Consider the following 14,783-nt stretch of genomic DNA (forward strand, 5'->3'; position numbering starts at 1 on the left):
TCCTAGGGAAAATTGATAAAAATGAAAACACACAAACTGAAAGGAGGAGGAAAGCAAGAGAAACTGCTATGCATCTACTTCTTCACTGAGGATCAGGATGATTTTATCATCTGTTGCTATAGCTAGTGGGACTACACTGAGTCTGTGGTCCCACCCTAAAAAATAGTAAGTTTTTTACTTACTTACAGTCAGAGCTGCTGACATCTTTGTCACATATCTTTATTTGACAATCACCTGTTAACCACATATATTGAAAGATGTAGTTACAGAAAGTAACATAATTTACCAGGGCTTGGAAAAGAAAATCACACCTTCAGAAAAGTATCAATGCTTTATCTGTTTCTGTTCAATAATTTTTCTGTTTCAAAAGTGGTCTAGCCCACCAGGCTCATATCAGGACTAAAGGCCTTTGGAAGACCATGGCCTAAATTATCTGAAGACAAAAGAGAACTACCAGAAAAAAACATAGGGCTGTCTTTGCTCCCAGGAACTACTTAAGAAATAGTTTTATATTTTAACTGTGCTGTGGCAAATACCAGTTCCCTGAAAAGGATGTGAATAGTTATGCACAGCTTCAAGGCTTAGAACAAGACATAAATGGTTATTCTGTGGGTTTTGTATTCAGGAAAGGGCAATGCAAATACAGCTGTGTGCATCTGGATTGAGAGCCTGCTATGTAAGACCGGAACGCGCTCTCTACATGCTAGAGAAAGAAAGCATATGAATCTCATTCTCATCTAAGGTGGCAGTATAGCTCAGCGGGTGGAGTCCCTGGACTGCGCGTGCTTCTCTGAAAGTATTCCAGACTGTGCAGTCACGTTATGTCGCTGTTAGTGGATACACGTCTGTGCTGCTCCCAGACTTTCACCTCCACTCAGGGGTATACGTGTTTGTACTGATGCAGAACAGCACTGCTTGGAAGCCTGTGTGGGCTAGCACTTGGGGCACTGGGTTGCCCATTAGGACTATCTCTGCCACAGCTTCAGTGGGTGAAAAACCATTTGCCTTTTATTGCACATTTTCTTTTCTGCCTGTGAAAGCTGAGAATATGCAGGGAAAATCCTGCCTGTTAGCTCTGATATCCCTCCTTGCTTTAATCTCTATACTGCTCCGTGGCTGTAGGTGGAGGATAACAGAAGCTACAGACTACACCAGCTCACTGTGCAGGAGAGAGTGGCCACATCTCTCTACATCAACACACGCACTGTATTCTTGAAGAGGATCCTTAAGCAAGGCCGCTATATCCTTATCCCAACTACGTATCATCCTGGCATTGTTACCAAGTTCATCCTCAGGCTCTTCACAGATGTGCCATCAAAACTCAGGTAAGCTGCACTCACAGCTACATGAGATCTTTCCTTGTCCACATTGGCTGCACCTCCTTGGAAATGGTTGCCTGGTTGCCCTCAAGTATCCCTGACTCACGAGCTCATATTGCTCCAGAACCAGGCCCTTGAGATGGTCAGGGTAACCTCCAAGAACCTCCAGATGGCTTACTGGGGTTTGTGCATGGTCAGGATATTTTCACTTAGGAATCTAGTGGACAATTCAGTTTGGGTCTTTTGACCTTTTAGTTTGGCTTTTGTAATTGCCTCCACTTCTAGGTTGTGGAACACTGAGCACTGGTGCTCGCAGTTGCAGCTGTCATTGTTTCTTTGTTTGACCATCTCCTTTGAAACCAGTGGTTGGCTGCAAGTGCAGAAGTACTATTTTGTGAAATCAGGCCCACTGAACTTTTTTCTTGCTTTGATACTGTTTTCCATGATTCACATTTTTTTTCCCACCACTTTTGCAGCCATGTGAAAGATTACCCAAATTTGCTTTGCTTTGCTTTTATTTCTTAAGTCTGTCATTTCTGTGCCACAAAGTTCCAAAATGGTAGATGAGGGAGAGTACAAATCTCATGTTCTGAAAATGCTGTATTTCCACAACCATTGATTGCTTGACATTTGTTTCTTCAGTTGCTTTTCCCATGATTTTCCAGGGAGCTGAAGGCAGATAAGCCTAAAATGACATGTTGGAGTCTTCTTTGCGGCTATCCACGCAGAGTCACCCAAATCAAAATTCACTCTGCAGAGGGTTTACAGAAGCAAGACAGATCGGGCGGTAAGTGTAAAGCGAGCCTGGAAGAGTGGAAGGGGCTTCTTCAGTCCTCTAAAGATGATCTGCGTTGATATGTAAGCAGTCAGAAATTATCCAAACAAACTGAAGATTTTTGCAGCTCATAAAATCTGCTGAAAAGGAGAGATCAGATGAATAAGATGATGCAAAATGGCAAGATTTATGTGTCATCTATGCTGGCCGAGAAGGGCAATAGTAGCCAGACCCTCCTGAGAAGCTTTTTGTGGGGATTAGCAAGAAATTAACCTTTCAGGGTTATGTGTTTTCTAAATGGAAAATATCCAGAGAGAAAGAGAGCTGATTTGCACAGACTCATGTAGTGTATTACACTTACCTCAGCGATGTCATTCGTGGCCTTCAGAGCACTTTGCTATTCGTTACCACAATCTTAATAGCACTTCAGAGAGGAAATTATGGTTTTCAAACAACCATTTTCAGCTGGGTAAACCAGGACAGGGGGAGGTTAAATGACTTGTACAGAACTGTGTATCTACATGTCAATGGAAGTGTCCTGAAGGACACTAAAATGTCTTTCTGGCACCTGATCTTGACAGTTAATTAGGAGACTTGTCCAGTTGTCTTTGCTTCCTCATTTTCTGCTTCCACTGTCAGTCTGTCGGCCTTCATTTTCCATGACCAGTACACCAGTAAAAGGTAGACACATCCAGTACTGAGTGGTTGGTAAGGAGAAAGCAAAAGAACAAAGATACTACATTGATACTGCAATTGGAACAGGATGCTAAAGAGGTTCCTGAAACATCTGCTGTGTTTGCTCCAAATAACTCTTCAGATTAAGATGTGGAGCTCGGTTGCATTAACTTCTTGTGGTAGAGAAGGCATTAGACTTAGACCTGTAGTACAGTTCATCTTCAGTCTCACAAAGCAGCTGTAAAATTTCTCTTACCAGCTGGCTACAGTTCTATTCCAGTCCCCTTTTCATAGTTACTCCTGGCACCCACTGAGTGGTGACTGAATGTACTTTTCACCACGAAAATCACTTTTTGTTAAGTCTGGTTGTCTCTGCAGGGGGCAGGAATGCTGGAGGGAAGAGATACAGAAAACTGATTCCGTTCATTTTTCTTGCTACTTTTCTTGAAAAACAGGAACCACAAACACCTCAGTCAGACAAGCAGTATGGCTCCACGTGCTCAGCAAGGCAGGATGGATGGGTGAGACTGATGGGGCTATATGTGACAAGAACAGTAGAGCAGTGCATTGAAAAGAAGTGGTATGTTCTTGTCCTTGCCCTGTGGACATTTTAATTTTTAAGGGTGGTGTTTCTTTTTTTTTTTTTTTTTTCCTTTGCTTTCAAAATTCCTTAAACATTTTTGCCAAAATTCCCTACAGTAAAGCAATAAACGCTGATTCTCCACCCTTAGCATTTCACAATCCTTAGCACAGTTACAGCCTTGACAAGATCATTAAAAAACAATCGCCTGCAGATGCCAAAGACCAGGCTTCAGCTCAGAGAGCATCATGGGATTTGGTGACACACACCCTCAGGAATACACAAACAGGATTTACAACCGATGTGTAATAGATACTCTAACTACAGCATAGCTCAAATACCTTTAGGACTCAGTACTACCACACATGGTCAGGTTGAGTTGAAGCATCTTTTTCCACTTTGATTTCAGCAGCCAGTGTTGGGCTGATGATTACCCTGACAGAATGGAAAAGGGTAGCCTTTTGTGGGAAGAATGTCTATTGGAACTGAACTCACAGCAAAACTGCTTGAATATTTCATCTGCTGAAAACCCACATAATTGGGTCAAGTGATACTATTTTTGAATTAGTACTGAATTCATCAAGTGTTAAAAAAAAAAAATCAATCTATCATTGTCAATTTTTTTCTGAAGTGTTTCCGTTTCTCTGCGTGAAACAATGTGCCATTTTTAAATTCATCAAAAATATAAGGAGAACAAAACCTAGATGAATCTTATTGTTTGACTTTGAATAAAACTTCACGAAAAAAGTTAAATATTTTCCTTTTATACCAACATAAAGCTTTCAGTAGAAGCCTTTGTCTCTTTTCAGGCTGTAGTTCCAAATCACATCTGCTCAGGGGGCACTGAAGGAGAGCTGAGTTACTTCACTTCAGTAGCATCCCCATTATCTTGAATACTGCTGTGAATCCCTGTTTGAATCTTTATTAGCCTTTTTTTTTCCTATAAGGATCTCTGACTCACAGAGTACATTCATAGATTGTCTTGCAGAATGCTATATCTTACAGCAGCTTCAGACAAATGAAGTAGGGAGAGTGTGTAAATAAGAAAAACCCATGAAGCCAAATACGCACTGCTGTCATTTGTGCTACACAATAAAATCAAACTGTGCAATGACCAGGATAACATCCGTAACTGGCACTCTGCCCCCTAAAGGCACCTTGCTGGGAAATTTAGCAAAGTTCTTGATTGGTACTAAAGTCCATTTCTGGTAACATAAAAAGCTGGGTATGGTACATGTTTCTCGCATCTTGGGTTTCTTTTGGTAGGTTAAAAGGGTGGATATAGAAATTCCTTGAAGCACACTGGCTGGATTGTAAATTTACACTAGAAAGTAATGTCTCCAGGGACACTAAATATCCCATAGTCTAAGATTGCTTCTCAATACTGCTACAAAAATGCAACTCCTTGTCGGCTCTGATCTCCTTTCTGGATTCTCTGGCTCCACATCGGGACCTTCTCCCATGCTTCTCTCACTCAAGGAGAAATAGCAGCCAGGTGTTTGAAAAAGACCAGCTTTCTCAGAAGTGAGCGTAGACCTCAAAGTCACAGGGGCAGTTACCGAGATAGCCGCCTTACGTGCTGCTCTGGAAGCCTTTCCTGATGTGAACTAGATTTAAAAGTCAGCAGCAGCATCCTGTCTAATGAATACTGTGAGATAAGGGAAGAGACCACACAGCAATTGCCATTGGGAGTGACAAGTAGAGGTTTCCTTTCAGGTTAGGCGCAGTCAATACGTTTATTCAAGTAGAAAATAGGTAGATTAAGTGGTTGTGTTTGCCTGCTGCTAAGAGGACCTCACACAAAGGTTGCTCATTTTCTGGTGTGGAGGTTGTTGGCAACTTGTTTCTATGTGAGCTGCTGTGTCTGATTAGCCCCGCTGCATTTCACAAGGGTTTCCTGACTTCATCACCTTCTGATCTGCAGCGTCTCAGCTCTCAAGCTGCTTCTTTTCTTATGCTCAGTCTCTGTCATCTGGCAGCTGTATTCTGCCTTGTCCAGCCACCCGCCTGGTTTGTCGCTATCATCCCTGAGCACAGAGAGAAGACAAAGCTTTATGATAAAGGAGGTTGTGATTCATTCTGAAGCTTCTGAGAACTGAGGCACGGCATTACATCTCTGTGACAAACTCCTGAAAACATCAGGATGTCTCTATACTCTTGACACTGGAGGATGCTGCTGTTCAGCAGCCTGAACAGAGATACCTTTTTATTTATTTATTTATTTATTTATAACTAGGATAGAGAGATTTTAGACTTGAATGCACCATTCTTCACATAAGCCTATCGCTGTCATCCAAGAGTTGTGCTTAGCACAAATTTCTGAGCAACTACTTCAGCAACACTGGAAGAGAATGAAGACTGCACAGCAAGTGCACACTTGGCCTGGTTCATGAGCTTGTCGTCATCAAAATCCTGCTGCCTGCCAGAAGAAGTTTGTTTAATCTCTATTTCAAATGCTTATTAGAAAGCTCCTCCTTGCTGCTGTCTCTGATCCATCGTCTTGTCTGGAAAAAAATAATGGTGCTTTGCTGTTGTCAAGAATAGTGGGTGAACCTCACTGCCCAGGTTCAATTCTGAATGCATATAGGCTGCTTCTCTTGGAAGTACCTCTCTCCAACTTAGCTTGTTCTGAAGTTGATCCAACTATGTGTGAAGCAAGTGCAGTGGCAGTTTTGCCAGAAGATGGGGAAGCACTGTGTGCTTGGAGATGTTGTCTCTCGTTCCCAAGTCTGTTTTAAAAATTGCTCACACTACTGTCTGTCACATGCTTTTCCCAAGAGCTTATCTTTGAGAACAAATATCTTTTGCATTTTTAAGTTTTCCCACTGAAATTCCATGTTGAATCTGCATGTTTAATGGGCTTTCACCACTTGTTTTCTAAATCAGGCGTTGTGATCCCTGGTACGTGACATACCTGGTAAGCAGAGTATCTGGTACCTTTAAAGGCAGTTGCCTTGGGAGCAGTCTGAGAAATAGAAGGAAGGAGAGGGGAAAAAGCAGCTGGTAAATACCCAGTCAAAGCGTGAGAAGGGAAGCGGAGAGAAAACAGAGCAGAGGTGTGGGGAGGATTTACTGATGCCAGTGGGAAGACTCCCATTTATTATCTGTATTGCAAGAGAAGTTAAGAGGTATCACATGAGCAAAGGCTCAGCTGCAAAAGTCAAAACAACCTGTTTTAATTCCCAAGGCAGTGCTTGTGTGTCAGCACTGTGTCTGCTCTTTTTGGCCTATGCCTTTTTCCAGTGACTGAGTTTGTCATAACCTTCCGTATACCACTAAGAGTGGTCTAGCTGAAGAAGAGTGGGAATGTCTCTGAGAACATTTTCTCAAGAATGTTTTCTAGAAAGCTTTTGTTTTAGTACAGTGCTGAAGGATGTGGATGTTAGATTCTTAGTCTAATTCTCAAAAGAAAAAAAAAAGTTAGCCTTGGACTGCTGTGCATTGGTTTCTTTAAGCCTTAGAAATGTCATTACTGTCTAAGTGTTTCTGGCTTTTACAGATTCCAGCTTTTTCCTTTGTGCTATTCTTTTGTATGACTTCCTAATGCCCACAACAGCACGGCCATAGGACTGAGATGGAACAGGTGTTTATACACAGGGTGCTGTTCGGGGCATAACTTGAGTCATACATGCTCCTGAGAACTGAACCCAGTCCTCCTTCCACTTCCAGTTGCCAGAGTAGCAGCTCCAGTTGCTTTCATTCCCAGCTCATGGTGAATACTAGAATGTTGCTTTTCCACATTAGCAGCCCTTTCTGCATTGTCTTTGTACTGTAAATAAATCAGGCCCAGAGCTACAAAGAACTGGGCCAGCTGTAGCTGAGAATGACCCTTGTCTCATTCCACACGTTCAGCTCTCCCATTTCTTTCTTTTGTTCTGGAATTGGAGCCAGGCCTCCTCATCTAACTGACCATTCAGCAATGCCATCGTGAGGTTGTGCTGTGCAGGTGCCTTTCATGTCCCTCTTTTTTATTCTAGCTCTTTCTCAGAATTTGAATTTGTTTCTTTCAAATGTTAGGTTTCCTTTTCCTTTCACTTAGCAGGTCCCTTCATTAACAGCTCCCTGGTCCAGCAGATATGCCTGTTACCCCTCTGAGCTCTGTGCCCTTTCCCCACCCCTTCTTATGCCTTTTATCTCTTAATTACTGTTAATGATCAGATGTTGCTTTGCTCTTTGCCTTTGGCCAAAGTAGTTGACACCATTTCATGCAAGACCCCATTTATTCACATCCATTTTCCAAATCTTTTTGCAAAGAGGGGAGCTTTTCTATCACTGATTACACAGCATGGTGCCGCCCCGTGCCCCAGAGCTAAATCCACACATCCAGTGACACAGAAAGTAATTGCCTATCAGAAAAGCCAATGCACTGCTACCTGCTATAGAAAGTGTGAGATGCTGTCAGGGTGACAGGCCTGTCGCATGTTTGGCCAGGTGTAACCATGGTGTAGCACACGGAAAAATCTGTTTCTTTCTCCTAAGTGGAAGTAGCTCCTTCTGTTCTGGATGTAGCTGTTTCATGGTTTGTTTGCGTGACATGTTGGTATCTGTCCTTATAAAGGAGTGACATGTTTGAGGAATATCAATATGGATATGAATTCTTAAAAAATGAAAGCTGCCTTAAAGTGATGCTGCTTTATGGCTGTCATTCCATTTGCAAGTAGGTGGTGATGAAATGTGCGTAAGAAATGATCACAAGTCTGACTTACACTTACACATATTCAGTGGGTTTATTTAAAATCCCTATCTAAAAAGTAGCAAGGTGTGCAAAAACAAGTATGCTGTCATTAATGATGAGAATGGACAGAAACAGTTGTGTTGAAATACAAAAAAAAAAAAAAGGTAGTGCTTTTGTTTAATTATATGTTAATAAGTCAAACAGTCTGTTCTATTTGAGGATAAAGGCAGGTATTTCCCAATCGGCCCTTGCTCCCTGTTGGAATGGAAAGAAAATAGCAACATTTGTAACAAAGTAAAAATGTTCAGTGTAAAAACAACAAAGCGTTTCTGGAATGTTAAATAATCTCAGTGGGTTACATATGATTAAAGTATAATCTAAAACATTAACTACGTCCTATAATAGATACACACATGTGATAACATAAACTTTAAAATTACATGGATCAAAATGATAAAACCAAAGAAATTGTCTCAGGTTCATGAGGATGAAATGAAAACTGGGGAGGATTTGCTTTGACAGTTTCCCACAGAAAACTTTGTTGCAACCAGTGCACTCCTGAAAAATATTTTTGCATTTTGACAGTATTTTACTTTCTGGAAGAGAAACTGCTTCTTGAAAACTACCTCCTAACACTAACACTTGTATCAGAATGCAGTAAACAGCACTTTCAACCTAGGCAGTGTAAAGGTGGGCACTGAGATGTGCGTTCAGTGATCTAAGAGCAGTTCTGGGCAGTTCTGGTTGTTGCGCTCCGTAGGAATTATGGATGATGAACAGTCTTTACCTTCGGGGTTTTTTTCACCCAGGCACCAAGAACTACCTATCAGATTGCACAGGCGCAGGTGCGTTTTGGCTCTCACATCTAGAGCAGTGTTGGGGAGCTTAAAGAGTCACTTTGAAGACCTTCTGTTAGATGAGCCAGGAGGATACACAGCAAGGGAATGTGGAAAGACTGCAGTCCCAGTCTAGGAGTGAGCTGCTTCCACAGCACATGGTGCTTGGTTTCCAGCTCTGAGCATCCAGCTGTACCAAGGTTGAGGTATTTGATCTCTGCTGGTGATGGGCAGCTTGCAGTGGATGTGACATGTTCTCTGCCCTGTTCCTGCGCTCAGTTAGAGTGGTGCTGCCGTGCACAGGAGGGGGTTGCTTCTGCTGGGTTTCTGGGCAGGTCTCAGCTGCCATTTTGTGTTCTAAGAGCTGTGCTGCTGGTTGTGTTTTAGGAGCGGATCCCTATGTGCTTATCAAGTGTGAGAACCAAAGCATGCGCTCCCCTGTGCAACATGATACGACCAGTCCCATCTTCGACACACAAGTGATCTTCTACAGAAAGAACATAGACAGCCCTATCATTGTCCAGGTGAGACAAGCCACTTGGGGTGGGCTGCTAAAGGCCGGTAGGGGAGCACAGCAGCATCACTGCGCTTGATGTGTGCCAACTATTCCTTCGTATGACTGATACCCAGCGCGGAATGTGAGAACCTCCGCTCCCCTTACTGGGCTATGCCCGGAGCTATTCAGCTGCTCTGCTGAGTCTCTAGTTTAGGTCTCTTCCATAAAACAGCAACTGCTGATACCTAGGAATCAGAAGGCATATTTCATTCCAAGGATTGGAAGGAATCTACAGAATTATGTTTTGTCTCATGTGGTACCTGACAAAACAGAGACAAAGAAAAGTCGAGTGTTGTCCAGAGGCAGTGTTTGAAATAAAACCAAAGCTAAGGTTGCTATTAAGAAGTTTTTTACCTTGAATTCTAGTCCTGTGGGAACTAGACCACACTGTTACCTGAGCACTAACTGGAGGTATTTAGAGCTTGGTATTTAGATGAGGCGGTCCAGGAAAACGTAGGGAGAGTAGACCAGCGTTTCAGTTTGTACACGCAGTTGTTCAGTATTAGAGAAATTCTAAGGACTATATTGTCTTTCATCAGTGTGGGGAGATCATACAGTGAATCTGTGAATCAATTCACTGTCCTTGTAAGTGCCAGAAATTGAAATAGCTTTATAGCACTGTATTGCAAGAAGAGATACATTTCTGACTTTCCACTGCCTAATGCAGTACTGGTGCATAGTACCCCTGTGCCATAGTACCCTTTGGAACTAATAGGTATATTCTACAAATACTATAAATAGGAGGAGGATGATAACGGTGTTATCTCCCAACCCACAGACTGCAGTTATAGATTAGAGGGAACTGGTACAATAGCTGATGGAACATGGTCTGTGTTCTTGGCATGTGCAGGATTGCTTAATCCTTAGTAAAGATTTGCTTTGCACATGGGACCTCACTCCATCTCCCTGCACTGCAGCTCGAACACTTTGACTTTTCCAGGATAACTGAAAATTAGATACTAATGAACTTGACAGACCAAAGACTGGCATATGAGACTAGCCGCAAAGCCCACTGCTAACATCTTTTCAGTTGCTGCTTGCTATATGCCCAAGCGCATCCTGAGTAGTGACAAAGGACATGTCCAAGGACTCCAAACCTACTGCTGTCCCTTGGTCTAGCAGTGCGGGCCTGGCTCTAACACAGTCAGAGGAAAAGCACTGAAGACACTGCAGAGGTGAGCACAAACGGTCAGTGGCACAGACACTTTTGATTGCATGTAGATTTTTACTGTTGATGAGCTCAAACAGGTAATTTTTATTCCTCTTCTAGGCAGGCTGTGACCTAGAAAGCAAAAAGCTGTATTTAGCTCCTTATTTGCATAGCGTATGTAAATGAGCATGCAAATCCAGAATCTCCCACATGCTTTCTAGACAGTTAGCTAAATTTAGATGTTTGCCCCCTCCTCACTGCTTTTTTTTTGGTTAATGAGGATGACCCTCCTCCAGCACAACCCTTTCAGTGCAGTGTGAAAGAAGCACTGCTTCAGCTGGGTTTATTTCTGTTTCCTTGTTTCTAGGTCTGGAACAGCAACATCTTGTGTGACCAGTTCCTTGGACAGGCAGTGCTGGCAGCTTCACCCAGTGACCCCAGAGAACAGCAGACTCTGCAGCTCCAAGGGAGAGGCAGCCGAGAAGCAACCGAGGTGCCAGGTCACATCACCGTCAAGGTTTTTTCCAGCGATGACCTCGTGGAGCTATGAATACCAAAGCCCCGCAGAGCCAGACAGAGCTGTCACCTCACAGCAGGGGGGCTTGTCTGTGCTTTCTGTGTGAATGACTTGGGAGCAAAGGTTGCGCATAATCATAATCACTTTAAAAAGAAAAAGCCCTCTAACTCTCCCCATTATCCATGATAACAGGGAGAGAGGCTTTTAAAGAGGGGAAAATGCATAGTTATACACATATATATGTTCATGATACAGCAAATACAGTAGAAGAGGGGCCAAACTAAGCATTAGCAGATAAGCTAATTAAGATACGACTGTATTCTCCAGCAGCATCTTTCAGGAGCTTTCGGCACATGAGCTGGAAGCACGTGTGACTGTTCTCACAGGTTCCCAGCACACCATCATCTGTTCTCAGCAGTGGGACGGGAGACAGGCAGGAACGGCTGCATCTCCATGGTCATGTACCAGCAGGTTGGTGGCGTGGCAAGCACAAGGTGGATTTGCATGTTTCAGTCTTTGTTCACTGTCAGGCTGTATTTGGGAGGGAGATTTTTTTAAGCTTTGATTGGAATTTTTTTCCCCATATAGGGATATAAAATTCCTGATGAGTTTCATTGTTATTGCAACAGATCAGATGTTTCTGTTCCTTGGTGAAAGTGTCATTATTCAAGGAGTTCAGTCATAGGTCGTAGCCTTAAGACCAGGCATGCCGGGGCAGAACATTAAAATAGAAGGACAGATCTTGCAGTGCTGATTTGAACACCACAGCAAATAAGAGCATTGCCTGCAGAAAGGCTCTCAGATTGACTTTTTTATTCTTCTGTTCACCTCGGGCTGGCAAACTAGTATCTCTGGCTAAGGGAAGGGCGCTTCACAATTCCACTATGGTTTTGCTCAGAGGACAAATTGAGTAATGGGAGCCTCCTTGCTAAAGAGGCTTTGTTTAATCCACATGATGCTAAAAATTGTACAACACTCCTTGTGCTTCATTGGATGTGATGTGTAGCACCAGATTGAAAGAGGAAAAAATTCACTCTCAATTATGATGCGTTGTAAACCAAAGAAGCTGTGCCCTGGCAGGTACCAGGCTTCACTCTCAAAATTTCGCATTGTTTTTTTGCTGACAGAGCTGACATCTTTGATGAAGTGTAGCTTGGGTATAATGGAGGACAGGCATTGTTTCTATTTCCTTCGAAGCAGGGTTCCGGTACAAACTTTCTTTTCATTTTTGCATATAGCCTGATGGCAGAGTTTCCTCACAGCAGACATTTCTGCGTTGTCAAGCTGTGCAGTGATCCTGGCAGTGTAAGAGGCTCACTTGTTAGATGACTTGGAAATGGATTTTATATGGTTGCAAATTCTGGTCTTGAAAGTGAAGCTAAAGGATGACTATTCTGCCTTTTTTAGAGTCAGGAAATTTGGATTTCTGTGTACCTCATAACCGCATCAGCCATTTTGTGTAATTTTTATAATTTATAAAATGGCCCTCATAGAGATAGTTTTCACAAATGGTTTTGAAGTCTCCTCAGTACTCCAAAAGGATCATTGCTGTGGTGGGAAAGTGCTTTGTGTGATATGTTGAAGATGGAATGTAAGGCTATGAATGGTATTATACTGCCATCAGCGTAGTTGCATGTACCAAGTACCTAAATCCAGCTCTCTTTTTAAATAGCTTGGGCTCAAGCCATTTGGCACGCAGAGCATTTGTCAGATGTGAACTACATGTGGTTGACAGCCCCACAGGCAAGTGTAATTCTTCTCTATAAACTTATAGCTTCATAGTTTCTTACTCACAGATATGTCTGTAAACTTTTTGTTTAAAAAAAAAAAGTGTGAACTTTCTCATACAGACCGGAGCTTGGGCAAGCCACACAGGGAACTGCAGCTCAGTCTGAGCCCTGCACACAGACCTGTTTGCTTTGCTTCTCCTCACATACTATTTGATGCTGTGGTAGCTGCTTCTCAGCAGTGTGGCATGATGGGTGACTGTAGCCTGTTGACACACCTTCACCGTACAGGTGGAAAGCACCATACTGGCATTCCAGCACCGTTAAAGCTCCACACTGCGATTTGTAGGGCAGCAAGGTGTGCAGGAGAGCACGCTGAGGCAGAGCAGCATAGGTCATGTTGTATGACCCCTGTTTCAGACAGACTTTTCTCCAGGAGCTGTTCTGTAAGAGATGGGTGCAGTAAGGAGGGGTTGGCTTGGCCAGCTGATTGATTTAGGTCGGTGTTTAGCCTGAAGAAGATGCCTCTTAGAGGTGGCGCCCAGCACGGCCAGGCTGCTTTCCCCTCTGCGAATGCAGGCAGCTGGCAGGAGACCGGAGGCTTATGCCTCCCTGCCCCAGTGCTTGCCTGAGCTCATCAAGGGCACAAAGCCATCTCACCTCCAAGCCAGAGCGGGGGTCCCTTGGCTGTGTCCTTTGAGCCCTGCAGCCCTGGCCTTCAGCTCCCAGCGCTGCTGCCACATTTCAGCATCTGTGTAAGGGTCGTCCCCAGCATCAGCGAGGCAGTGGGAGCTTGACCAGCAATTCTTTGTTGTGTACAGCCTGACAAAGAAGGAAGTCAGGGTGGAGTGTATAAAACTCCTGATTTTTAGGCCTCGATATTTGGCGTTTTGACCCAGCTCAAGACATTCCCAGTTTGTCCCCATGCTGTGGAGACAGGGGCCCTTGAACACCAGTGCTGGTCCAGCTGGAAATAGAGCTCTGATGCTCTCTCAGCATTGCCCTGAGGGTGTCGCAGTCCAGCGCTGGTAGCTGTGGGAGCTCAGGCATGCTGAGACCAAGCAGAATGTCTGTACCTCTGCATTTATTAATTGTTGGAAGTAGTTGGAACAGGCAGGATTTGCCCAGCAGCAGGAGCTGATCCAACCTGGGAACCACGACTGGCTGTGCTGATGTACAGAGGCTTCTGGCTTCCAGGCAATCCTAGGTGAAGCCAAGGCAGGAGTGGCTTGAAAGGGGCTTGCTGCACGAGGGCCCGGGCAGGGCAGGGCACCTGCTGCTCTGTGGGCTCTTGCTCCTTTTGTACGTCTTGCCATGCACTGAAAGCAAAGCCAGCTCTGCTGGGTTTTCTCTTACATAGGTGGTAAATGTGATGATATGTTTGAGATAAGAGGATTTACTTTTCAGACAGATACAGGAATTTAAGATCAAATGTTACCAGGTCATCATTGTACTCCTGGCCAGTATTTTTTAACAATTAATGAAAACTTGTGGAAAAATGAATGTTTTTTGTTTTTTTTTTTTTTTGTGAGGGACTGCATTTATGTATGCACTTTGGCCACCTTCAGCAAAGAGTTTTGGTTCCCAAAAATTAAGACGAGGAAGTAGTTAGACAATGTTTCATTTCGACCTTCCTTTATTTTTTAATGTGAAGTGACTTAAATAAAAGTTTAACAAAAAAATAAATGTGTTCAGTAATTTCTGAGATGAAACAGTTGGTTTCAGATAAAAGAAATCATTCTGGGATGACCCAAAATGACATTTTTCAGCTTGCTCAAGAAGAAAAATGTATCTCAGCTCTTCACTGAACAGTTCTCCCCCCACACCTACCTTTTACTTCACAACTACTCCCTACTTTCCCCCTACGAGTTCCCAGCTCGCTGTGCTCTCCACTGTTCGTAGCCTTCCTTGCTGTCCCTCACCCTGAGGAAGGCCAAGCCCCAGGGCTGGGGGCTCGCCCTGTCCCTGGCTGC

At 43.5% G+C, this 14,783-nt stretch overlaps 1 protein-coding gene across 5 annotated transcripts in view; it reads left to right on the forward strand.

The window, feature by feature from the left end:
* The window catches only part of CAPN6 (calpain 6), an 81,035-nt gene that overhangs the window by 52,420 nt on the left and 13,832 nt on the right, over nt 1-14,783 (forward strand). For 3 of the 5 annotated variants that reach the window (XM_027787926.2, XM_027787925.2, XM_027787927.2), the window contains exons 11-14: nt 1,123-1,325; nt 1,985-2,106; nt 9,248-9,384; nt 10,934-14,496. In XM_027787926.2, coding sequence (XP_027643727.1) covers nt 1,123-1,325; nt 1,985-2,106; nt 9,248-9,384; nt 10,934-11,116 — 645 coding nt within the window. In that variant the 3' untranslated portion in view covers nt 11,117-14,496. Of the gene's footprint in view, nt 1-1,122; nt 1,326-1,984; nt 2,107-9,247; nt 9,385-10,933; nt 14,497-14,783 lie in introns of those variants that run through there. The other 2 variants (XR_008749655.1, XR_008749654.1) reach the window with 2 other exon arrangements.

Source organism: Falco peregrinus, chromosome 13 (assembly GCF_023634155.1).
Source record: "Falco peregrinus isolate bFalPer1 chromosome 13, bFalPer1.pri, whole genome shotgun sequence".
Classification (NCBI taxonomy): domain Eukaryota; kingdom Metazoa; phylum Chordata; class Aves; order Falconiformes; family Falconidae; genus Falco; species Falco peregrinus.